Genomic DNA, 25,737 nt, shown 5'->3' with positions numbered 1-25,737 from the left:
TGTCGTTGGTACCAATATGTACCACGACCTCTGGCTGTTCACCTTCCCACTTCAGGATATCTTGGATGCGATCAGAAACATCCTGGACCCTGGCACCTGGGAGGCAAACTACCATCTGTGTTTCTCTCCTGTGTCCACAGAATCGCCTGTCTGACCCCCAACTATAGAGTCCCTTATCACTGCTGCCATCCTCTTCCTTTCCCTACCCTTCTGAGCCACAGGGCCAGACTCTGTTGCTTCCCCCAGATATGCCGTCCCCCCAACAGTTCTCAAGCAGGAGTACTTATTGTCAAGGGGTACAGCCACAGGGGTGCTCTCTAGCCTCTGACTCCTGCCCTTCCCTCTCCTGACTGTTACCCACTTATCTGTCTCCCCAGGCCCTGGAGTGACTACCTGTCTCTAGCTCCTCTCTTTCATCTCCTCGCTCTCCCTGACCAGACGAAGGTCATCGAGCTGCATCTCCAGTTCCCTAACGTGGTCCCTAAGGAGCTGCAGCTCGACGCAGCTGGCTGGGAGTCTCCCAGACCTCCCACATCTGACACTGAGCACAGAACACTGACCTCACACACGTACTTCCTGTCTGTATTCTACACAGGTAACCTTCCTTGCCTCAACCCATTAACACCGAAGCCCTGTTGAGCCAAAGTCTTCCTACTCTGTCTCCCTCTACTCAATCACCCGATCCTCCGATGCCTGTTCTGTAAAGCTGTCTACTTTTAAACTCCTCTCACTGTTCTCACTGGCTGACGTCCACACGCTTGCGCAGTCGTGCCCCGATCAAACTGCTGAAGAAACAACTGTCTCCCTTTAAACTCTTCTTAGGAGGGAAAATTTTGAGGAGACTTGGTGTGGTTTCCTCAGGGTCCTCTTGTCCCTCTCACGTGGGTGAGTCATAGTATCTAGGGAGAGTTGATTTGAGTTTCCCCAGAGTCCTCCCATTTCCTCCCTCATTGGTGAATGATAGAATATGGGGAGAATAAAGTAAAATTGCTGTAAATTGGTGGTTGTGGTCCAAATGAAGTGAAGGGACTATTTCATTATTGTATGACTGAATGACTGTGACAAATTCAGTTATATAATTGTTTGCATTTCATTTCTTGTTGCACAGAGTTTATACCTTGGTTTTTGTGACACATAGCCACCATAGGGACAATTTAATTTTTTTGCAAGAATCAAGTGCCATGTTGGAATAATTATTAAAATTCCAAAAGTCCTGGTCTCTTTCTTAGCATGATGGGCCAGTCTAATTTACTTGGCCAGCTTTGAAGCTGGCACGTTCAGAGGAATTACTCACTGAGGGGCTGGTGATTGACGTCAGGAAGGGGATGCTGCCCATCCGCAAACTTTACATTGACAGTGTTGAAGTTGAGATCTTCAAGTTCCTTGTAATGATATCACCAATGGCCTATGCAGGACCAACCACATAAATGCCATGGCCAAGAAAGCTTACCAATGCTTCTGGTTTCTCAGAGGACTAAAATAATTTGGCATTTTGACCCTTACCAATATTTATTGGTGCACCATAAAAATCATCCTTTCAGGATGCATAACAGCTTGGTGGGGCAACTGCTCTCTACGTGACCACAAAGAACTGCAGATAGATGTGAACAGTTCACCTCATGGAAACCAGTCTCCTCTCTATAGATTTGAGCTGCACCCTTGCTGCCACAGTAAAGCAGCCAGCATAATCAAAGAGTCCATTCACCCCAAACATTCTCTCTTCTTCCCTCTTCCATTGTGCAGAAGATACAAAAGCCTGAAAGCACATACAAACAAGCTCAGGGACAGCTTCAAACCCCATGTTATAAGACTATTAACTGGTTCCCCAGTACAATAAGATGGACTCTTGATCTCAAAATCTACCTGATTATGATCTTGTACTTACTGCAAAATAAACAGGTCAATGCCAGACTGGAAGATTGAAACCAGTGAGTTGCTATAGGGATCATTGGATTAATCCCAGGATTTTACAATCTATTTCAATGGCTTGGGTACAGAACTGATGTCTGATATATTATTATATGCAGAGCACTGTTTCACTTATAGCATCCTTGGTCAATGGGGAAAAAGACTTACTAAAGAGAAAAGAAAAAAACATCATTGTAGCTTGCCAAATCAGTCAAACCTGCTTAATGTCAGCAGCCATCTTGTTCAAATTCACTCTACTAATGAGAGTTCATTGTGACATTGGCTGTCAGCAAATAGGAGCATAGCACATAATTTGATGTTTGGCTAATGAGAACACAGGATGCAAATTGACAATGGGCTAAATTGTCATTGTTGCTTGACAAGTAAGAATTCAGTGATATATTTTGTAAAGTCAGGCTAATTTTATTGAGTATTTTAAAGGGGAGGAGAAGAGCTTTCACTCTCCATTTGGCAATTGTCCATGTGAGATTCCGTTAGTCATCCATTAGTCTCGTGAGACCATGGATTTGCGCCTTGGAAGGTTTCCAGGGTGCAGGCCTGGGCAGGATTGTTTGGGAGACCAGCAGTTGACCCCTCTCCATGCCACCGATGTTGTCCAAGGGAAGGGCTCTAGGACCTATGCAGCTTGGCACCGGTGTCGTCGCAGAGCAATGTGTTGTTAAGTGCCTTGCTCAAGGACACAAACACGCTGCCTCAGCTGAGGCTCGAACCAGTGACCTTCAGATCACTAAACCAATGCCTTATCCACTAGGCCACACGCTAACATTTGAGACATGGTACACATTGCAATAAAATGTTATTTGCAAAATTGTCACAATCAAGGCCAAAACATGACTATTTTCTGGTAATCCCCCTATTGCGAAGGCAGCTTCTGCTTTAAGTATACCAATGACTTGGCTTCTACAGCAGTCTGTGTCAGAGAATTCCACAGATTCATCACTCTGTGACTAAAGAAATTCATCCTCATCTCTGTTCTAAATGGGATGTCCTTCTATTCTGAGGCTGCGTTGTCTGGTCCTAGACTCCCCTATTATATGAAATATCCTCTCCATATCCACTGTACATGGGTCTTACAATACCTGGTATTTTTCAGCGAGAGAACACCCTTTCCCCACCCCACCCAACTCCCTCATTCTTCTAAACTCCAACAAGTGCAGGCCCAGAACTATCAAATGCTTAACATCCATTAATCCTTTCATTCCCCAGATCATTCTCATAAATTTTCTCTGGACCTCCTCAATTGCCAGCATATCCTTTTGTAGATATGGAGCCCAAAGACTGATCATATGCAGAGCAATGCTGTATTCAGTATGACAGCTAAGGTCAATTTATTGTCTATCTTAATGATACTGAATCTGTTAGCTGAAAGTGATTATCTGAAATTTAGAAATGTCCTATTTTTAAACTCCTGAAGCTGATTGACAAAGAGATACTGTATCCAGTGCTCCCAGTATAGCCTCCTCAACATAGATTGGGGGACCACTTTGTCAAGCACCTTTGCTTCATCTGCAAAAAGCAAGATTTCCTGGTGGTCAGTGATGCACCATCAATAACTCTCTCTGAGACGTGAAGGCGAGATATCGGCTTTTATTGACTGGAAGAAAGAACAAGCAGTAGTTGACCACCATACTACATCCTGGAGACTGAGGGCTGGGCTCAGGCCTCAATCGCCTTTATACCGGGGTCTGTGGGAGGAGCCACAGGAGCAGTCAGCAGGGGGCGTGTCCAGACAGGTATATGTAGTTCACCACAGTCAGCCAGTTTAATTCCTATGCATTCCTGTACTGCCGTGATGAGGCACTCTAAGATTTGAGGAGTAGCACCTCATATCCTGACTGGATAGTCATCAACTTGTTGGCATGAACACTGATTTATCCAACTTATGGTAATTTTTCCCTCCCCCTTCCCTCTTCATCAATTCCCCATTCTGACTCCCCCTTTTACCTCTTCTCACCTGCCTATCACTTCCCCCATCGCTTCTTCTCCTCCCCTTTCTCTCATGGTCCAGTATCCTCTCCTATCAGATTCCTTCTTCTCCAGCCCTTTACTATTTCCACCTATCACCTCACAACTTCAAACTTCATCCTTCCCTCTTCCCCACCCACCTGTCTTCACCTTTCACCTTCTACCTGGTAGTCCTTCCCCTTCCCCCACCTTCCTATTTGAGCTTTCTCCACTTCCTTTCCAGTTCTGATAAAGGGTCTTGGCCCGTAACGTCAACTGTGCATTCATTTCCATAGCTGTTGAGTTCCTTCAGTATTTTGTGTGTGTTTGCAAAGAAAGGACTTTTCTTCTAGATGCTGAAGATCCCAATAATCAGTAAAAGCTTCCTATCAGATCATTGGGCACTGAGTAGGACTCTCAGCTGGTGAAGTAATTGAAAAGAACAAGTCTTGTACGTTGTTTTCATTCATTTCAGTTGTCAATTGGCAGCAGTCTCTGGAAAACATGATGCTGTATAAATTGGTGACAGTATAGAACATCACAAGCAGGGACATTCACCACTTGCAGCAACAAGCAGAATCCACTCAAGGTTTAGTTATTGAGATTCATTGTACTATAGGCTCTTCCAGCCCAGCGACTGCCGATTAACCCTAGTCTAATTGTGGGGCAATTTATAATGACTAATTAACCTATTAACCAGTATGTAACAGTACGATTGCAGAAGGAAACCAGAGCGCCTGGAGAATACCCATGCATACCATGGGGAGGGCATACAGGCTCCTTATAGATGGGCTCTAATGCCCCGAGCTGTAATAGTGCTGCGCTAACTTTTATGCAACCATGGTGCCTGCAGTTATGGCATCAAAGAAACTATCCAAGAGAAATGCAAGGTACAGTGCTACAAGAAGAGAGGAGTGTTAGAGGCACCAAGTCAGTGATTCTGAGCTATATTTATTTTTCATTCATCGGGAGCCAATATTTTTTCAAACAGCAAAAGATTGATTTTAATAGAGTCCAGATGGCAATCTGGACACCTCATTTTACAGGAACCAACTAAAACTAAATACTTGTGATATTTGCTTCTACAGATGCAAAATGCATTAGAAACTGAAAATTTAAACTAAAAATAGAAAATATTGGAGAATCTTCTGAACTTCTAATGGATGCCTGTCAAGCATTTTGTATTATAAATGCTACCTGGCTCATTAAGAATTTCTGTTTTTACTTGGCATTTTTTGTTGTTTCTATGAGGAAACTGGTTTGTCAAATTTCAAATTGTGTTAGAGTTTTACCGAATCAGAATCAGGTTGTTATCACTGACATGTCATCAAATTTGTTGTTTTGTGCCAATAATACAGTGCAATATACTATAAATTTCAGTAAGAAATATATAAAATAAAAATATAAATAAGTAGTTCAAAAAGAAAGAGCAAAACTAGTGAGATAGGGTTCATGGGTTCATCTTCCATTCAGAAATCTGATGGTAGAGGGGAAGAAGCTGTTCCTGAAATGTTGACTGTGTGTCCTCAGGTTCCTGCACCTCCTTTCTGATGGTAGTAATGAGAAGGGGACATGTCCTGGCTGGTGGGGTCCTTAATGGATTCTGCTTTTTCAAAGCATCACCTTTTGACAATGTCCTTGATGGTGGGAAGGCCAGTGCCCATGATGGAGCTGGCTGAGTTTGCAGCCCTCTGCAGCTTTTTTCATTCCTGTTCAGTGGCCCCTCCATACCAGATGGTGACACAACCAGTTAGAATCCACCATTGTATATCTGTAGAAATTTGCAAGAACCTTTGATGACTTACCAAATCACCTTAAGCTCCTAATAAAATATATAACTGGCATGCTAGTATGCTGGTGTGCTGGTCAGAACAATTTCTGTCTTTGCATCTGGAACTGAGATCAAGATTGGTGTTGGAGTTTTAATTTAAGATTTGGATTAGTGTTGTGTCTGAAGAGTATAATCCTGGAATCTGTGATTGTAGTTTACATTAAAATTGGAATATGAAACAAATTAATATTGAGATACTGTATGCTCTGTACTTATATTGAAAATACATACAGACAGACACCTCTCCTTACTACCTGTGGTACAGGACCCTGTTGCAATCATCATGCCACTATCTCTAGGACTATCACAGGCCACATCACTCCTGCAGATCTCCACTCAGAGCTTCCACTCTGATTGTTCACCAACCCCACAATGCCTGTTTCTATATCTTACCCAAGATTCACAAACAAGATTGCCCTGATAGGCCATTGTTCCTGCCTGTTTCTCTCCTACTCTACTCACCTCCTCATACTTTGGTGTTGGCATGTGGCCAAGTGGTTAAGGCGTTCGTTTAGTTATCTGAAGGTCGCTAGTTCGAGCCTTGGCTGAGGCTGCGTGCGTGTCCTTGAGCAAGGCACTTAACCACACATTGCTCTGCGACACCGGTGCCAAGCTGTATGGGTCCTAATGCCCTTCCCTTGGACAACATTGGTGGCGTGGAGAGGGGAGACTTGCAGCTTGGCCAACTGCCAGTCTTCCACCTTGCCCAGGCTTGCGCCCTGGAAACTTTCCAAGGAGCAAATCCATGGTCTGTCGAGACTAACGGAGGCCTACACTATATAAGGTAAAAGGTTTATGGCAGATGCAATGTTTTTAACATGCAATGTTTTTAACAGTATGTGATCATTGAGAAGTTGGTCAGAGGCTGTTGGTTCATGTACACTTGAGTTAGGAAGAGAATCTCCTTTTAGTATGTATTCTAAATCTTTTATAATCTGGTCACTTTGGTGGAATCCAACTAGCAGATTTTTCAGAAAATTAGATGTTCTCCTATTAATACTACACAACACACCTGTTTTTGATGAAATTACACAATAGTGTATACCCTTTCCAATGGACACATTCTGTTCAAAGTGAGTAGAGATTTGGACCACGATGAGTATAAAGCTAACATACAATTTGAGATTTCAATGAGTTTAAGAGGAGCGTTTAAAACAGCACATCAATGAGTTTAAAGGGAAGGTGGGAAAAGGGGTCCCGGTGTGTTTAAAGGGAAGGTGGGAAAAGGGGTCCCGGTGTGTTTAAAGGGAGCATGAGGTACAGAGCACCAGGGAGTTGCAATGTAGAGTAGGAAACCCTGCCATTGTGAGTTTCAAGGGAGCTCTGGATGTGTAACTTCAGGAACTTACAATAGACTGGGATCTTTATAGAATTTGGGGGACTTTGGAAGATGCAGCCAATTCATTTATTGTCTCCACTGCTATTTCTTTGACGGTGCAGGCATCAGATGCAATGTTTAGCACATCGGGTGTCCTGACGTAGAGCTTTGACACTTCACTAATGGATCCTTGACAATGAAGGTAAAGCTGCTTCATTACACATGACCAGGTCTGTAGCAGCCTGTTCACTAGTTCATTCCATGATATGTTTGTTTTAAGAAAGAACTGTCCTACATACATGCTCTGAACATGTCCGTAAGACTACTTTATCAACTTGATCTGTCACATTCATATGAAGGTCAAAGTACCCCAAAGATAATGAGTAGTTTTACTATAAACTCTCATCTTTGTTCATTTATATTTTATTCTGGATTGCAGTAACTGATAGTCAATCTATAGAATATTTCCTGTGCTATTTCTTATGCTCACCCAAACTGAAATTCCAAATTTATTATGAGCAAAGTTCAGTTTGAACTCACAAGGTCTTAGTCTTGACTCTCTGCAAGTTTTCACTTGACTCAGAAAGTAATCCAGGCATTATTATAAAAAACACGAAATGCTGGCAGAACTCAGCAGGCCAGAAGCATCTATGGGAGGAGATAATAACAACGTTTCGGGCTGAAACCCTTCATCAGGAGTGAAGTAACATGGGATGGTCGAGGGGGGATAAGAAGTGGGGGGAGGGATGAAGTAGAGAGCTGGGAAGTGATAGGCTGGAGGGAAATGGGTTAGGGGGAAGGTGGAGAATTATGGGAAATAAAAGAGAAAGAAAGGTAGGGCTGGGGGGAGAGATTATAGTGAGGGGGGGAAAAGAGAGGGAAAGAGAACCAGACTAAAATAATAGATAGGGATGGGGGTAAGTGGGGGCAGGGGTATCAACGGAGGTCAGTGAGTTGGATGTTCATGCCGGCAGGAAGGAGGCTACCTAGGCGGGAGAAAAGGTATACCAGCATTTCGTGTTTTTTATTTATTTCCAGCATCTGCAGATTCACTCGCATTGCCAGGCATTATTATCTTTGATTTTACATTCTAATTCAAACCTTAGCTGCCAAACATCCTCAATAGAAAGTTTCTTAATCCTACCTGTGTGGGTGGAGTTTTCACTTCAACACCCACTTGTTCTGCTCCCTCTGGGAGATGTCCTTATCTGTGAGATTCACCAGGTAACATAGTCCATGGGATTCATACTTGCAGAAAGAAGAATATTCCCATTACTACATAATCTTTTACTCCTGAAACCTGAATGTTGAATCCCATTTGCAACTCCTTGGTGAATAAACCAGCTGATACCTGTACAGTAGCTGAGACTTTCGGCTGGCAGGTGGAAAGTAACAAGTAACATCACAAAAGTCCAGGCAACAGCCACGTCCACCAAGAAAATACTGAGAGTAGCAAGCCCCTTCCCCACTCTCAATGTTCTGGGGATCATCATTGACAAAAATATCACTGAGACCAGCCACACAAGTAGTCTGGCTATAAGAACAGGTTGACAGCTGACTCTTCTCCTGGCCACGTCTAGAGGGCACACATTAGGAACATACTCCCGACCTGCCTGGATAAGCGCAAAACCAACAACTCTTAAGCAGCTGACAAATTCTTAAGAGGGTGGGGTGGGGGAGGGTCATTGCTTTGCTGCCTTTTACGCATAGGAGGGGAGAGCTGGGGGGGGGGTTTGGAGTTCTAGCATTTAACTGTCGTACGTTCTTTGGGACACTCCTCTGCTTTCATGGATGTTTGCGAAGAAAAAGAATTTCAGGATGCATATTGTATACATTTCTCTGACATTAAATGTATCTTTGAAACATGCAAGTCAAAGCAATCCACTTGAGTAGCACATCATCAGTCATCTAAAACATCCATTCCCTCAACCACTGACAAATAGTAGGCTCTCCGCTGGTTGGGATGGCCACAGATGTTGTGTCCCAGCTGTCGACATGATACACGCAAGCCCATTCAACATGATATGGAAAGCACGATTTTGCCCTTATTTGCAGCAGGATTCCTCAGCTGATGAATCCAAAGAAACAGCAGAGATTGATGCCATTTGATGCCAGTCAACATTGAACTCAATGTAGGACTGCCTTAGAGACTCCAGCTCTGGATTTACTCGTGAAGCCTTTCCATGAATGGGTGTAGCCACAGGACCGCAGAGGTTTGAGATCAGAGTTTTTCTGTTCCTAGGTGAGCTGGTGACGAGCCCCATCTTCCCAAAGCAGCTGGCTTTAAGGCGCCAGTAACCCTCCTTTGCACCTTCTCCTGTCAACAGAAACAGTTCCATTAGGCTTCATAGCTAGGCACACGTGAAGGCCAAGAGCTGGACTTGCTTGTCAGAGGCTATTTGAGATGCACAGCAATAGGTAGTGGGAGCATATCCCCATTACCTACCCCCAGCTATGACAACAGTAAGGTTATAGTATGAAGTGCATTATATTTAACCACCCATACTTCTCTTGCAGCACCTCCCAAAACCATACCCTCTACCACCAAAGCAGGACATGAGCGGCAGAGGAGTGCCTCCTCACCCACCTGCAGGTTTTCCCTCAAGTTACACACCACCTGTCCCTATTTGAGGGTAAATGTCCCATCCTTCACTATTGCTGGGTCAAAGTCATGGAACTCCCTACTCAATGGCACTGTAGGGCTTCCCTTACCAGACAGACAGACATACTTTATTGATCCTGAGGGAAATTGGGTTTTGTTACAGCCGCACCAACCAAGAATAGTGTAGAAATATAGCAATATAAAATCATAAATAAATAATAATAAGTTAATCAAGCGAAGTGGAAATAAGTCCAGGACCAGCCTATTGGCTCAGGGTGTCTGACACTCCGAGGAAGGAGTTGTAAAGTTTGATGGCCACAGGCAGGAATGACTTCCTATGCCTATGTTACATCTCGGTGGAATGAGTCTCTGGCTGAATGTACTCCTGTGCCTAACCAGTACATTATGGAGTGGATGGGAGTCATTGTCCAAGATGGCATGCAACTTGGACAGCATCCTCTTTTCAGACACCACCGTCAGAGAGTCCAGTTCCACCCCCACAACATCACTGGCCTTACGAATGAGTTTGTTGATTCTGTTGGTGTCTGCTACCCTCAGCCTGCTGCCCCAGCACACAACAGCAAACATGATAGCACTGGCCACCACAAACTTGTAGAACATCCTCAGCATCGTCCAGCAGATGTTAAAGGACCTCAGTCTCCTCAGGAAATAGAGATGGCTCTAACCCTTCTTGTAGACAGCCTCAGTGTTCTTTGACCAGTCCAGTTTATTGTCCATTCATATCCCCAGGTATTTGTAATCCTCCACTATGTCCACACTGACCCCTTGGATGGAAACAGGGGTCACCAGTGCCTTAGCCCTCCTCAGGTCCACCACCAGCTCCTTAGTCTTTTTCACATTAAGCTGCAGATGATTCTGCTCGCACCATGTGACAAAGTTTCCCACCGTAGCCCTGTACTCAGTCTCATCTCCCTTGCTGATGCATCCAACTATGGCAGAGTCATCAGAAAACTTCTGAAGATGGCAAGACTCTGTGCAGTAGTTGAAGTCCGAGGTGTAGATGGTGAAGAGAAAGTCCCCTGTGGAGCCCCAGTGCTGCTGACCACTCTGTCTGACACACAGTGTTGCAAGCGCCCGTACTGTGGTCTGCCAGTCAGGTAATCAATAATCCACGACACCAGGGAAGCATCCACCTGCATCACTGTCAGCTTCTCACCCAGCAGAGCAGGGCGGATGGTGTTGAACGCACTGGAGAAGTCAAAAAACATGACCCTCACAGTGCTCGCAGGGCTAGATGTTCATAAAGGCAACTCATTACCACGTCCTCAAGGGAAAATGGGCTGGCCTGGGGAAATAAATGCTCTTTTTGCCAGTGATGGCCAGTGATTTTTGCCTGGATTATAATTTAGGATGAACCCCCTCTATGATAAAGAATAAAAAAAGACATTGTTCACCAACTGTGATGTTACACTTCTTTTTCTGTATTATTAACTATTGATCTGTACCATAATGCATCAGATTAATTCAATGCTGACCTTTCTTTAAAATACTACTGCACGGTCAGTTTCTCCTGCTTTGTCTGACCATACACTTGGACACATACACCCTTTCTTATGCACAAGCGATGCAGTTGTACAATGTTCAGTAGTGACCATTTCCTGTGGTTTGCACACCCACTGGGAATCGGATCACAGTGCTTCTCACCTCAGCAAGGCTTGTGTTTCCCCAGCGTGCCACTTGCACACTTAATGATGCCCTCGACATGCACAACATCATCTTTGTAATGCATGAACTACGCTTGCAAACGAGAGGCAGAATCTGCTCGGAGATATAAATTAAACGTTGCATCAGGAGTATCAGAACCATGCCAGCCTAGGTTGTGAATGCTTGCCGTGTTAACTTGTGTATCATTATTGATTGATAAGTTTCAAGCTCTTACATAGCACACATACAGTATGCTGTGATGTCTGCCTAAGTAATAAGCTATTATCTCACAGTAGCTCATGACCCCCTCCTGTTAGACTGTTTGTGGGAACTTATCTTTTATTCTTTCTTACTTCTCTTCTAATGTTTGTATATCTGTGCACCTGTAATGCTACTGTGACACTGTAATTTCCTTTGGGATCAGTAAGGTATCTATCTGGACGTGCAGGTTGGTAGATAATGTGTTGCTGTCAATTGGACCTGGTGTGATGGTGGGTTGTATAGTCTGGTGGGTGGGCAGAGTTGAGGGAGAATAAGATGGTACTTTGTAAATGGTTAATGATAGTATGGCAATTCACACAATGCTATGACAGTTTGGAGTTCTATTCTTGTATCCTCTGTAAGGACGTTTGCATGCTTTCCCATGTGTTTTCCCTGGGTGCTCCGGTTTCCTCCCACAGTTCAAAGACAGTTTGTAGGTTAATTGGTCATTGTAAATTGTCCTGTGATTAGGATGGGGTTAAATCAATGGGTTGCTGGGTTGCTAGGGTTAAATCAGTGGGTTGCTGGGTTGCTAGGGTTAAATCAGTGGGGTGCTGGGTTGCTTGGGTTAAATTAGTGGGGTGCTGGGTTGCTAGGGTTAAATCAGTGGGTTGCTAGGGTTAAATCAGTGGGTTGCTGGGTTGCTTGGGTTAAATCAGTGGGGTGCTAGGTTGCTAGGGTTAAATCAGTGGGGTGCTGGATTGCTAGGGTTAAATCAGTGGGGTGCTGGGTTGCTAGGGTTAAATCAGTGGGGTGCTGGATTGCTAGGGTTAAATCAGTGGGGTGCTGGGTTGCTAGGGTTAAATCAGTGGGGTGCTGGGTTGCTAGGGTTAAATCAGTGGGTTGCTAGGGTTAAATCAGTGGGTTGCTGGGTTGCTTGGGTTAAATCAGTGGGGTGCTGGATTGCTAGGGTTAAATCAGTGGGGTGCTGGGTTGCTTGGGTTAAATCAGTGGGTTGCTAGGGTTAAATCAGTGGGTTGCTGGGTTGCTAGGGTTAAATCAGTGGGGTGCTGGGTTGCTAGGGTTAAATCAGTGGGTTGCTAGGGTTAAATCAGTGGGTTGCTGGGTTGCTTGGGTTAAATCAGTGGGGTGCTGGATTGCTAGGGTTAAATCAGTGGGGTGCTAGGTTGCTAGGGTTAAATCAGTGGGGTGCTGGATTGCTAGGGTTAAATCAGTGGGGTGCTGGGTTGCTAGGGTTAAATCAGTGGGTTGCTAGGGTTAAATCAGTGGGGTGCTGGGTTGCTTGGGTTAAATCAGTGGGGTGCTGGGTTGCTAGGGTTAAATTAGTGGGGTGCTGGGTTGCTTGGGTTAAATTAGTGGGGTGCTGGGTTGCTAGGGTTAAATCAGTGGGTTGCTAGGGTTAAATCAGTGGGGTGCTGGGTTGCTAGGGTTAAATCAGTGGGGTGCTGGGTTGCTAGGGTTAAATCAGTGGGGTGCTGGGTTGCTTGGGTTAAATTAGTGGGGTGCTGGGTTGCTAGGGTTAAATCAGTGGGTTGCTTGGGTTAAATCAGTGGGGTGCTGGGTTGCTAGGGTTAAATCAGTGGGGTGCTGGGTTGCTAGGGTTAAATCAGTGGGTTGCTTGGGTTAAATCAGTGGGGTGCTGGGTTGCTAGGGTTAAATCAGTGGGTTGCTAGGGTTAAATCAGTGGGTTGCTGGGTTGCTTGGGTTAAATCAGTGGGGTGCTGGGTTGCTAGGGTTAAATCAGTGGGGTGCTGGGTTGCTAGGGTTAAATCAGTGGGGTGCTGGATTGCTAGGATTAAATCAGTGGGTTGCTAGGGTTAAATCAGTGGGGTGCTGGATTGCTAGGATTAAATCAGTGGGTTGCTGGGTTGCTAGGGTTAAATCAGTGGGGTGCTGGGTTGCTTGGGTTAAATCAGTGGGGTGCTGGGTTGCTAGGGTTAAATCAGTGGGGTGCTGGGTTGCTAGGGTTAAATCAGTGGGGTGCTGGGTTGCTGGGTGGTTCAGCTCACTGGGCCAGTGCTGCATCACTAAACAAATATGCAACCCTTTCACTGGGCTCATATGCAAACTTGGCTCGTTAGCTAACTCTGCTAATAGCCACTTGAGTCAGCGGTGAGCAGGTCACCTTTCATAAGCAATATCATCCAGGGTCAGTATGATTTGGGGTTCAACCGAACAGGAAAGTTGGGACTTTTGGGGAGAAACATTGATTGTAGTGAATGCTGTGTAAATACTGCCCCATACAGATTTATCTTTTGCCCTTACACCAGCATAAAGTTAAGGTGGAGGTACATTTACAAATATTACAACTTTAACTATCAGTTAATAGGAAAAGGAAAAGTAAAATAAAAGGGCCCATTGCGGCTAAACCAGTCCAAAGTGCACATAAATGTTGAAGCAATCAGACACAACGTCGTACTCACGTACTGAACCCACGTTCTGCATGAAAAGCTGTTCAAACTTCTTTTGAAACCATTCCAACTGAAGTGGCTAACTCAGGACTATTGGTACTTCCTCCTTTGAACCATTCAGCTGCACAAAGCACTGTTACAATGGAGTCTCTCCGGACAGCATTCTGTGGGCTCTGCGCTTGTTCCTCGCTCCCGCTAAAAGACCCCAAAAACCAGACAGCTGTTATTCAGAAACCTGAATCCCCTCGTGCTCTCAAGTCTTCCATCTATCCCACTGGGCAGAAGGTTACAAAACCTACCAAGTCAACCCCGACCGGCTGATACAACATTCCTAAATTAGGCAACGTGGTCCCTATCTTTAGCTGAATCCAAAACACTATTATTAACTGGACATACTGCTTTTGCAGAAACCTGCAAAAATAAAAATACCTCACAGCATAGCAATAGAAATCTTAACTAGGGCATTACTAATAAATAAGAAATAAAATAATGGTTAGCATGGACTGAGAGGTTGTGTGCTGGATGCCAATAACGGTGATTCAGGATGAAGTGAGTAGTGTGGACGCCAAGCTGATGCAGATGCTTTCAGGCTCATCTTGTTCCCTCACTGTCATGGCACTCACTACTGTACAGCGTCTACCATGGAGAGAGTTCTTTAACACAGCAGCCACTTCTCATTATTCCTTTCAACAGCACAAGGGAGTTCTAATCTCAGCAGGTAACAGTCTTCAGAAATTGTGCAGATCGGTTTAACATAGTAGTCATGGTGACAATCACATTAACAATTCTTTGTGTAATTTGTCTCAAATTCATTATCTTTTGGCCATTGACACTATATTGAGATCCTAATTAGGCTATCAACTAATGGTGAAAACATTTTCTAAGCACGTTGGGTTGTTTGGAATTTCTACACTACTACTACTACTACTACGTCAACTCAGGCCTAGGGGGCTGGCGTCAGGCATAAGGCATTTTTACACTGCTTCCTTAAAAAGATGGGCACTATATAATATCATATCCACTCTGATATTCCAATGCCTTTGATATTCTTGTGTTCTTCATCACTCCCAGTTTTGTCATTCTCTCCCTCTCCCTCTCACTCTCCTTCTCCCTCACCCTCTCACTCTCCCTCTCCCTCCTCTCCCGTCTCACTCACTCCCTTCCTCTCTCTAACTGTTTAACTCAAGTCTATCTTTTTAACTTCTTTTTATTTCTGCATGTCTCTGAATGTTAGCAAACAAATCAGTCTACAAATCTGCCTTTACCTGTGACAGCAAACAATCCGCTGAGCGAACTCAGCAGGTCGAGCAGCATCTGTGCAAGAGGGGTTCTCAGTATTACGATTTGAGGCACAGCATCAGCACTGAGGGGGAAGGTAGCCAGCTTATAGAGGAGAGGAGAAGGGGTAAGACAGGGTGCCACTGATTGTTCTCCAGCATCCACCTGCACTCTCTTATCTCCCGATGTCCCTGACTCTATATTTCCTAAGGGATTCCATGAAAATTGAGATGGACTACACATTTTGCTCATTACCATATCTGCAGTGCTTTACATTGGAGGATTGTCATATGATTAATATAGTCATATTAATCACTAAACACAATATTAATATCAAATATTTATTAAAATATTTTAAGAGTTTTGAAATTACTCTAGCTAGGTTTTGGTCACAATCTTTATGGAAGTTACTTGTTTGGCATTGCCTTTTTACTGAAGTGTCCAACTGGACTGATCATCGCACTTTGTAATAAGGTGGAAGGTCAGTAGAAACAAATCCATTGAGTCTGTGTGCATAATTATTCTGGTGGTTAAAATATAAACAATGCTGCCCCCTGCTGTCCAATAGCCTAATTTCATTAGGCCCATCAAAATGGAGCATACTTGTGCTGAGAATTCAAATTCCCATTTCAGAAATCAAGTGATGATATTGAGTCCAACCAGTACGGGTTGGGTGCAAAGTAAAGCTCCTTCTGCATTCTTCTGTCAAAAACTACTCGGTCAGATGTAGGACTGTCCATGTTTTGTTTTAACATGCTCTGTGAAGGGTATGACTCACGCACTATGACACCCTGTACAAGGGAGGGGCGTTTAACAAAATAAGTACATCAACAAGAATGCAAAGAAAATGAAAGCAGAATGAGTGTGAAAGAAGAAAGCAAAATGAATCAGATCTAGACAGGGCAAAACACATAAATGAGATTTACAAGAAGAGTTCCCAAACTCTTCCATTCCAGTTACTTTCCCCAAGCAATATTGCTGATCAACACTCCCAACCACAAACCCACCTGTCTGCATGTCCAAACACACTACTGTATCATTTCCTGTCAGTCACCTTATGTACAGACACTCCTGTGCCTAGTGTCATTTTATGGACATACGATCTATGCATATAAGCTATCTTATGTATTTGTATTTGTTGTGCTTTTTCATTGTTATTGTGTTCTTTACCTTATTGTGTTTTTCCTGGTTCTGCATCGGATCCAGAGTAACAATTATTTCATCTCCTTTACACTTGTGTACTGGAAGTGACATTAAACAATCTTGAATCTTTAAGTGCAGGTAGATGGACATTTTGAAAAAAGATTTATCTGTCATGCCAAGTTTTCGATCTGTTTAATTTAGCTTGCTCAGCAGGCAGAGGCTCGGTTCTCTAAATCAAAGGCACAAAGTACAGAGTAATTTCTGCTGATGACAAGTTTAGCCTGTTTCATGTAAATCTTTATCTCTTTTTCCATTCTAACCTGTAGATATCAGTCCCGAACAAGGTCCAAGCGCAGATCTGTTGCGCCATTACCAAATATATCTCTGCAGTTCTCTTTCTGATTCTTGTCTTGGCTACGTAGATTCCCCTGGTTGAGTGTTTAGAAGCCAGGGGGGCACTCTCAAAGTAAGAGGGTAATAATTTTTTTCATAATTCTCTGTCCAAGAAGCCTGTGAAATGCTCATCTTTTAAGTATATAGAAAACTGAGATCAACAGATCTCAGTCCTCAGCTCCTGACCTCATCACTTTCTTGGTCCAAACATGAACAAAGAGCTAAATAGCAGAGGTAAGGTGAGAGTGATAGCCCTCGACATCAAAGCAGCATTTGGTATCAAGGTGCCCTAGCTAAAATGGAGTCAATGAGAATTAGAGGAAAACCCTTCACTGGTTGGAATCATACCAGCACAGAGTATTATACCAGTGAAATACCAGCACAAAATATGATACAGTAGTGCTAGAAACTTTCCTATTTCTGCATAAATATGATCCAAAATGTGATCAGATCTTCACGCAGGTCCTAAAACTAGATAAAGAGAACCCAATTAAATAAATAACACAAAAACATTGTACTTGTTTGTTTATTTTTTTGAGAAAAACGATGAAGAGATAACAACCTAATTTGGTAGAATAAATTATGATAGATTAACAGTGTGAGGCAGTGAAACTCTGGTAAGATAACTTTTTTGCAGAAAAGTGCTTTGGGAATATGGATAAAGAAGAAGGAAAATAAATTAAGTGCTGTATTCAATATACCTCAGAGTAATGTTTAACTCAATCAGGTTTTTCTGGTGCTATCTGTTTTTTCCGTTGTTTTCCCACTCTCTGTTCCTATATGTTAAGGTGCTCTCTCTCTCTCTTGCAACGGGCACCCTGGTTGGCATAAAGTTCTGGTCATGCAGCACGGAAACAAGCCCTTTGACCTTGCCAGTCATTAAATACTAATCTCAGTTTATTCATGTCACATTTACCATCAGTTTCCACTTTCTCTCTTCACTGTGGTTTGTTTTTGTCTTTTATAATTTAATAAAATTGGAATTCCTTTTCTGCTATAAGTTTTCCTGACTTCTAAAATTTTGCTGAGTATTTTCATAATGGGATTTATTTTCTTCTTTTTAGAAACATAGAAAACCTACAGCACAATACAGGCTCTTTGGCCCACAAAGTTCTGCCGAACATGTCCCTACCTTAGAACTACCTAGGCTTACCCATAGCCCTCTATTTTTCTAAGCTCCATGTATCCATCCAGGAGTCTCTTAAAAGACCCTATTGTATCCGCCTCCACCACCGTTGCCAGCAAGCCCATTCCACGCACTCACCATACTCTTGCGTAAAAAACTTACCCCTGACATCTCCTCTGTACCTACTCCCCAGCACCTTAAACCTGTGTCCTCTTGTGGCCACCATTTCAGCCCTGGGAAAAAGCCTCTGACTATCCATATGATCAATACCTCTCATCATCTTATACACCTGTATCAGGTCACCTCTCATCCTCCGTCACTCCGAGTTCACTCTGTTGCCTCTGTTATTCAGTCTGTTGGCCCTTTTCTCCTATTTTCTATTGTGTTGTTTCTTTGTTGGTTTTATTTTTTGTTTCCCTTTTGTAAGCAGAACAGTGAAATAGATTATTTAATTCTTATTTTGCCATGCAGATCCTTCAGCCTCTGAAATTTATTCTGGAATCTTTTTTTGTCCCCTTTCTCTTTGATTTATTGTGCTATCAATGGCAACATTGTGAATGCTTCTTGTGTTGATATTTCCAGTGATTACTCTATTGTTTCTTCGCTTCCCACTCTCCCTTTCCCAATTTAAGTCTTCAACTTTTTTTCAGAAACTCGTGAAGACCGAACAAAGAGGCTCTTCAGACATTACACAGTTGGATCCTATGATAACTTCTCCTCTCACAGGTAGGAGTTTTCATCAACTTTTCTCTGCATTGGCCAGCATGAAAAATGAGACTGTTGGGTTTAGTTTTATGTCAGATTGTTGTAATGTTTGTGCTAATGAAAAATATCAGACAATTCAGTATTTGCAGGTGATGTCGGACTACTATACTCCTATCAATATCCCAACACACTTTTAATCAACTTTTTTCAGATGTTACATAATAAAATTTCCAGAGAACCTATTGAATGTAAAGGAAGCATGAAAAATAGAACTGTGGTAAGTTTAAAGGGCCAGTGGTAAACAGTGAATTACTAAAACGGAATACAGTACAATTCTGAAAGTGCGGCCTCAAGAACTTTTCGTAGAATTGCAACATAGCCTCCCAACTTCTGTGTTCAGTGCTTGACTGATATATGCCCACATGCCAAAATCTTCACTGCTCTGTCTATCTATGATTTCCCTTTAAGGGAACTCTGCATCTGTACTTCAAGGTCTCTCTGTTCTACAACAGTATCCAGGACTCTTCTGTTCAACGTAAAAATCTCAACCTTGCTTTGTCCTTCCAAAATGGAACATTTCGCACTTATCTCAACTAAATTCCATTTGCCAATCCTTAGCCCACTGCCCAGCTAATTAAGATCCATCTGTAATTCTTCACTGTCTACAACACCATTTATTTTAGCGTCATCTGCGAATTTACTAACTATTCCTCATATATTTCACATCCAAGTTGTTTACATAGATGACAAATAATACTGGTCCCAGCATCGCCTCCTGGGGCACACTACTAATAACAGACCTCTACTTTGAGAAACATCATTCTACCATCCAACCAATTTTGTATCCTGTTTGCTAGCACTGTTTGGATGTCAGGTGTTCTAACCTTTCAGAGAAGCCTACTTATCAAATGCCTTACTGAAATCAATATATACTACATCTACCATGCTCCCTTGTCAACCTTCCATGTCCTATCTTGTTTTTTCCCTTTCAAAATGTAATGGAATCTGATTTAAATTCCATTTGCTTTTCCTCAACTCACTTACTTATCTGATCAGGATCCCTCAGTAAACCCTAATAACCATCTTCACTGTCAGTGAAACCACTTACTGTAGTGTTATCTGCAAACACACTAACCATGTCTTATACCTTTTCAATTAAATCATTGATATAGGTGACAAATAATAATGGGTCCTGCAGAACACCACTTGTCAGGGCCTCCAGTTCATGAGACAATCTTCCAGCCTCACCCTCTCCTTCCATAAGACCATAGACCATAAGACAAAGTAGCAGAAGTCGGCCATTCGGCCCGTCGAGCTGCTCCGCCATTTCATCATGAGCTGATCCAATCTCCCCTTTAGTCCCATTCCCCCGCCTTCTCACCATAACCTTTGATGCCCTGACTACTCAGATACCTATCAGTCTCTGCCTTAAATACACCCAATGACTTCGCCTCCACTGCCGCCCGTGGCAACAAATTCCACAGATTCACCACCCTCTGGCTAAAAAATTTTTTTCGCATCTCTGTTCTGAATGGGCATCCTTCAATCCTTAAGTCATGTCCTCTTGTACTAGACTTCCTCACCATGGGAAACAACTTTGCCACATCCACTCTGTCCATGCCTTTCAACATTCGAAATGTTTCTATGAGGTCCCACCCTCATTCTTCTAAACTCCAAGGAGTACAGTCCAAGATCGGTCAAACGTTCCTCATATGTTAATCCTCTCATTCCCAGAATCATTCTAGTGAATCTTCTCTGAACCTTCTCCAATGTCAGCACATCCTTTCTTAAATAAGGAGCCCAAAACTGCACAGAGTATTCCAAGTGAGGTTTTACCAGTGCCTTATAGAGCCTCAACATCACATCCCTGTTCCTATACTCTATTCCTCTAGAAATGAATGCCAACATTGCATTCGCCTTCTTCACCACCGACTCAACCTGGAGGTTAACCTTAAGGCTATCCTGCACGAGGACTCCCAAGTCCCATTGCATCTCAGAACTTTGAATTCTCTCCCCATTTAAATAATAGTCTGCCCGTTTATTTCTTCTACCAAAGTGCATGACCGTACAATTTCCGACATTGTAATTCATTTGCCACCTCTTTGCCCATTCCCCCAATCTATCCAAGTCTCTCTGCAGACTCTCTGTTTCCTCAGCACTACTGGCCCCTCCACCTATCTTTGTATCATTAGCAAACTTAGCCACAAAGCCATCTATTCCATAATCCAAATCGTTGATATACAACGTAAAGAGAAGCGGCCCCAACACGGACCCCTGTGGAACACCACTGGTAACCAGCAACCAACCAGAATGGGATCCCTTTATTCCCACTCTCTGTTTCCTGCCAATCAACCAACGCTCTATCCACGTATGTAACTTTCCCATAATTCCATGGGCTCTTACCTTGTTTAGCAGCCTCATGTGCGGCACCTTGTCAAAGGCCTTCTGAAAATCCAAATACACAACATCCACTGCATCTCCCTTGTCTAACCTCCTTGTAATTTCCTCAAAAAATTGCACTAGGTTTGTCAGGCAGGATTTTTCTTTAAGGAAACTATGCTGAGTTCTGCCTATCTTGTCATATGCCTCCAGGTACTCTGTAACCTCATCCTTGACAATCGACTCCAACAACTTCCCAACCACCGATGTCAAGCTAACAGGTCTATAATTTCCCTTTTGCTTCCTTGCCCCTTCTTAAATAGTGGAGTGACATTTGCAATCTTCCAGTCCTCCGGAACCATGCCAGAATCTATTGACTTTTGAAAGATCATTGCTAATGCCTCTGCAATCTCCACTGCTACTTCCTTCAGAACATGAAGGTGCATTCCATCTGGTCCAGGAGATTTATCTACCCCTAGACTTTTCAGCTTCCTGAGTACTTTCTCTGTCGTAATTGTGGCTGCGCATATTTCTCTTCCCTGACACCCTTGAATGTCCAGTATATTGCTGATGTCTTCCTCAGTGAAGACTGATGCAAAATACTCATTCAGTTCCTCCGCCATCTCCTTATCTCCCATTACAATTTCTCCAGCATCATTTTCTATCGGTCCTATATCTACTCTCACCTGTCTTTTACTCTTTATATACTTGAAAAAGCTTTTAGTATCCTCTTTGATATTATTTGCTAGCTTCCTTTCATAGTTCATCTTTTCCCTCTTAATGACCTTCTTAGTTCCTTTTGTAAGCTTTTTAAAACTTCCCAATCCTCTGCCTTCCCACTAATTTTTGCTTCCTTGTATGCCCTCTGCTTTGCTTTTACTTTGGCTTTGACTTCTCTTGTCAGCCATGGTTGCATCCTTTTTCCATTCGAAAATTTCTTCTTTTTTGGAATATATCTGTCTTGCACCTTCCTCACTTCTCGCATAAACTCCAGCCACTGCTGCTCTGCCGTCCTTCCCGCTAGTGTCCCTTTCCAGTCAATCTTGGCCAGATCCTCTCTCATGCCAGTGTAATTTCCTTTACTCCACTGAAATACCGACACATCGGATTTCGGCTTTTCTTTCTCAAATTTCACAGTGAACTCAATCATGTTATGATCACTGCCTCCTAAGAGTTCCTTCACTTCCATCTCTCTAATCATCTCTGGTTCATTACACAATACCCAATCCAGTACAGCTGATCCCCTAGTGGGCTCAACAACAAGCTGTTCTAAAAAGCCATCTCGTAGACATTCTACAAATTCTCTCTCTTGAGATCCAGTGCCGACCTGATTTTCCCAATCCATTTGCATGTTAAAATCCCCTACAATTATCATAACACTGCCCTTCTGGCAAGCCTTTTCTATTTACTGTTGTAATTTGTAGTCCACATCACTGCAGCTGTTTGGAGGCCTGTAGATAACTGCCACCAGGGTCCTTTTACCCCTGCGATTTCTTAGCTCAACCCATAAAGATTCTGCACCTTCTGATCCTGTGTCAACTCTTTCTAATTATTTAATATCATTTCTTACCATTAAAGACACGCCACCCCCTCTACCTACCTGCCTATCCTTCCAATACACCATGTATCCTTGGACATTCAGCTCCCAGAGACATGCATCCTTTAGCCACGTCTCAGTGATAGCAACAATATCATACCTGCCAATCTGTAACTGTACATGATCATCCACCTTATTCCTTAAGCTGCGTGCATTTAAGTATAACACCTTAAGTCCAGTATTTGGTACTTTTTGTATTGATTGCACTGTTACTTTATTGCAGTGCAACTCATCCCAATGGCTGCAAATTTGCTCCATCACCTGACTGTCCTTCCTGACATCCTTACTGCTCACTACCTTAGATCTATTTCTGTTTTCCCTCTCCTCCGCTCCATCGTTCCGGTTCCCATCCCCCTGCCAAAATCATTTAAACCCTCCCTAACAGCCCTATTAAACCTTCCCACCAGGATATTGGTCCCACTAGGATTCAAGTGTAACCCGTCCTTTTTGTACAGGTCACACCTGCCCCAAAAGAGGTCCCAATGATCCAGAAACTTGAATCCCTGCCATCTGCTCCAATCCCTCAGACACGCATTTATCCTCCACCTCATTCCATTCCTACTCTCACTGTTGCGTGGCACAGGCAGTAATCCCGAGATTACTACCTTTGCGGTCCTTCTTCTCAACTGCCTTCCTAATTCCCTATATTCTCCTTTCAGGACCTCTTCCCTTTTCCCACCTATGTCATTGGTACCTATATGCACCACGACCTCTGGCTCCTCACCCTCCCACTTCATGATATCCCCAGACCCTGGCACCAGGGAGGCAATCTACCATCCGGGTCTCCTGATTGCGTCCACAGAATCGCCTGTCCGACCCCCTAACTATTAAGTCTCCTATCACTATTGTTTTCCTCTTCCTTTCCCTTCCCTTCTGAGCTACAGGGCCGGACTCTGTGCCGGAGGCACGGCCACTGTTGCTCCCCCCAGGTAGGCTGTCCCCCCCAACAGTACTCAAAACAGGAGTACTTATTGTCAAGGGCTACAGCCACTGGGGTACTCTCTAGTACTTAACTCTTCCCCTTCCCCCTCCTAACCGTGACCCACCTGTCTGTCTCCCGTGGCCCCGGTGTGACCACCTGCCTGTAACCCCTCTCTATCAACTCCTCACTCTCCCTGACCAGACGGGAGTTCCTACCATTATGCCATTTGTGTACCCATTTAGCCAGCTCTTCCTAGATCCCATGCCATCTAATTTTCATTAACAGTCCATATCTAACTTTGAATGCAAAGGCCTTACTAAAGTCCATATGGACTATGTCTGCCATCGGGCTATCATCAACTTTCTTGGTCACTTTTTCAAAGAAGTTAGTCAAATTGGTATGACAAGATCTCCTACAAACAAAACTATGCTGATCACCACTAATCAACCCTGCCTTTCCAAGTTTTTGTATACCTTATCCCTCAAAATGCTTTTCAGCAACTTACTTACCCCGATGCTAAGCTAACAGGTTTCCAATTACAATTTCTTTGCACAGTTTGAGGAGTATGATCGCAAGTACTGGTGAAGACACAGTTTTATCTCTCTTTCTCCAGTCATCATCAAAGCCATTTTTAGATATTGAAATAACAGAGCAAATGTTGCATGAAGAAGTTCAATAGAAGACAGGAGATGCAAGAGTGTTATTAAGGGAAAGACCCCTTGGAAATGCTGAAAGGGACAGATTAAGGAGTCGATGATACTAGTGTGGAATCTTTTTGAATCTGATGGAAATTGGAAAGGTCCATTGAGCATAGGGGCTCATAAGATTAGCAGACAAGGGCCAGGGGAATTCCATCCATGGTGTATCCAGGAGCAAAAGGTTGAGAGCAAAGGTGCAGGAAATACACTGAATGCAGTCTAAACTCTTTCAGCTGAGGTGCCATGATTCAGAAGAAGAATGACATGTCAAATGCAGCTGTCAAGTGAGTTTTATCATCAGAGAAATATAATAAAAACAGATGATCTGAGAGAATGGAATAGAGTTCATACAGGACTAGCCACAGAGTACTGTCCATGCCTGTTGTAAGCTATAATCCATCTTTTTGAAATATGTTACTTTCACGATGTCCTATCAAAGTAGGTGATTTCACAGTCCTATATGTTGTGATCTTATTTTATCCTGCCTTGCTGCCACTCCTGACTGATTAGAAGTTGTAAAGGCCTTGGAGCAGACAATATCCTTCATTTTCAACTTCCAAAACTTAACAGTGCGGAACTTCAGTTGTGAATCTGCAAATTTATCATCCACATCTTGGATTACCTTAATTATCTTCGAGAAAGGAGACAAATCTGATTGTGGTAACCTCCTAGGGGGTCTCTGTCCTATTTGTCACGATGAATGTCATTGCAAGCTTCTCCTCAATCACACTTTCTCAGTGATCAAAGAGCTTGTCCACCAATTACAGTATGTATTCCATCTAGAGGCACGATGGACATGATTTCCACCATGCAATAACAGCAAAAGAAATTCAGAAAGCAGCTCCAATTTGCTATTTGCGGATTTTTCCAACTTCAATAATTGATGGGGACTGTGGAAGACTCCCTTCATATTTGCCATCCCACAGAAATTTGTTTCTATCTTACTTTTATTTCATGATGGCATGAAAGCCATGATTCTAACTAATAGCAAAATCAACCTCAGTGGAAACCAGTGACTACTAGCAAGGCTTTGACATTTGCCAACACTGTTCAGTCTTTCTCAGTGTAATGCAGGACCTTCCCTCCAACAAACTTTCCATGGGAAATCTTCAAAACCAATGAGAGAGAGGCCTCCGTCGGTCAGGGATGACCATGGATGTTGCGTCCTCGCTGTCTAGATACGCAAGCCTCGCAGTACAACGTGGAGAGCAAGCTGTCCCTCTTCATGCATCTGATGAACCCAAAGGAATGGCAGAGACCGATACAGTTTGGCACCAGCCACATTGCTGAAGATGACAGTTAGTGTTAAACTCAACCTCTTAGTGACTCCAGCTCTGGATCTTTCCTTCAGGGTTTACTCCCGAAGCCTTCTCCATGAGTGGGTATAGCCACAAGGCAATGGAGGTTTGAGATCAGAGTTTTCCTTCCCCTAGATAAGCTGCCAACCACGGCTACAAGCCCCATCTGCTGAAGCAACTGCTTTTAGGGGACACTGCTAGGCTTACAGCAGACACACCTCAGGAACAGGTTCAGCCAAGTTTCAGTCACTATACTGCTCTTCACGAAGACCACAA

General features: G+C 43.4%; 1 protein-coding gene across 3 annotated transcripts in view; it reads left to right on the top strand.

Annotated features, from left to right (window-relative positions):
* Positions 1–25,737, top strand: part of shank3a (SH3 and multiple ankyrin repeat domains 3a) — a 1,154,364-nt gene that overhangs the window by 838,967 nt on the left and 289,660 nt on the right. For all 3 annotated transcript variants that reach the window (XM_073066894.1, XM_073066893.1, XM_073066892.1), the window contains exon 15: positions 18,513–18,588. In XM_073066894.1, coding sequence (XP_072922995.1) covers positions 18,513–18,588 — 76 coding nt within the window. The remainder of the gene's footprint in view (positions 1–18,512; positions 18,589–25,737) is intronic.

Source organism: Hemitrygon akajei, chromosome 14 (genome assembly GCF_048418815.1).
Source record: "Hemitrygon akajei chromosome 14, sHemAka1.3, whole genome shotgun sequence".
NCBI lineage: Eukaryota > Metazoa > Chordata > Chondrichthyes > Myliobatiformes > Dasyatidae > Hemitrygon > Hemitrygon akajei.
Note: the sequence above shows the minus strand (reverse complement) of the source record. Positions and strands in the feature narration are given on the sequence as shown.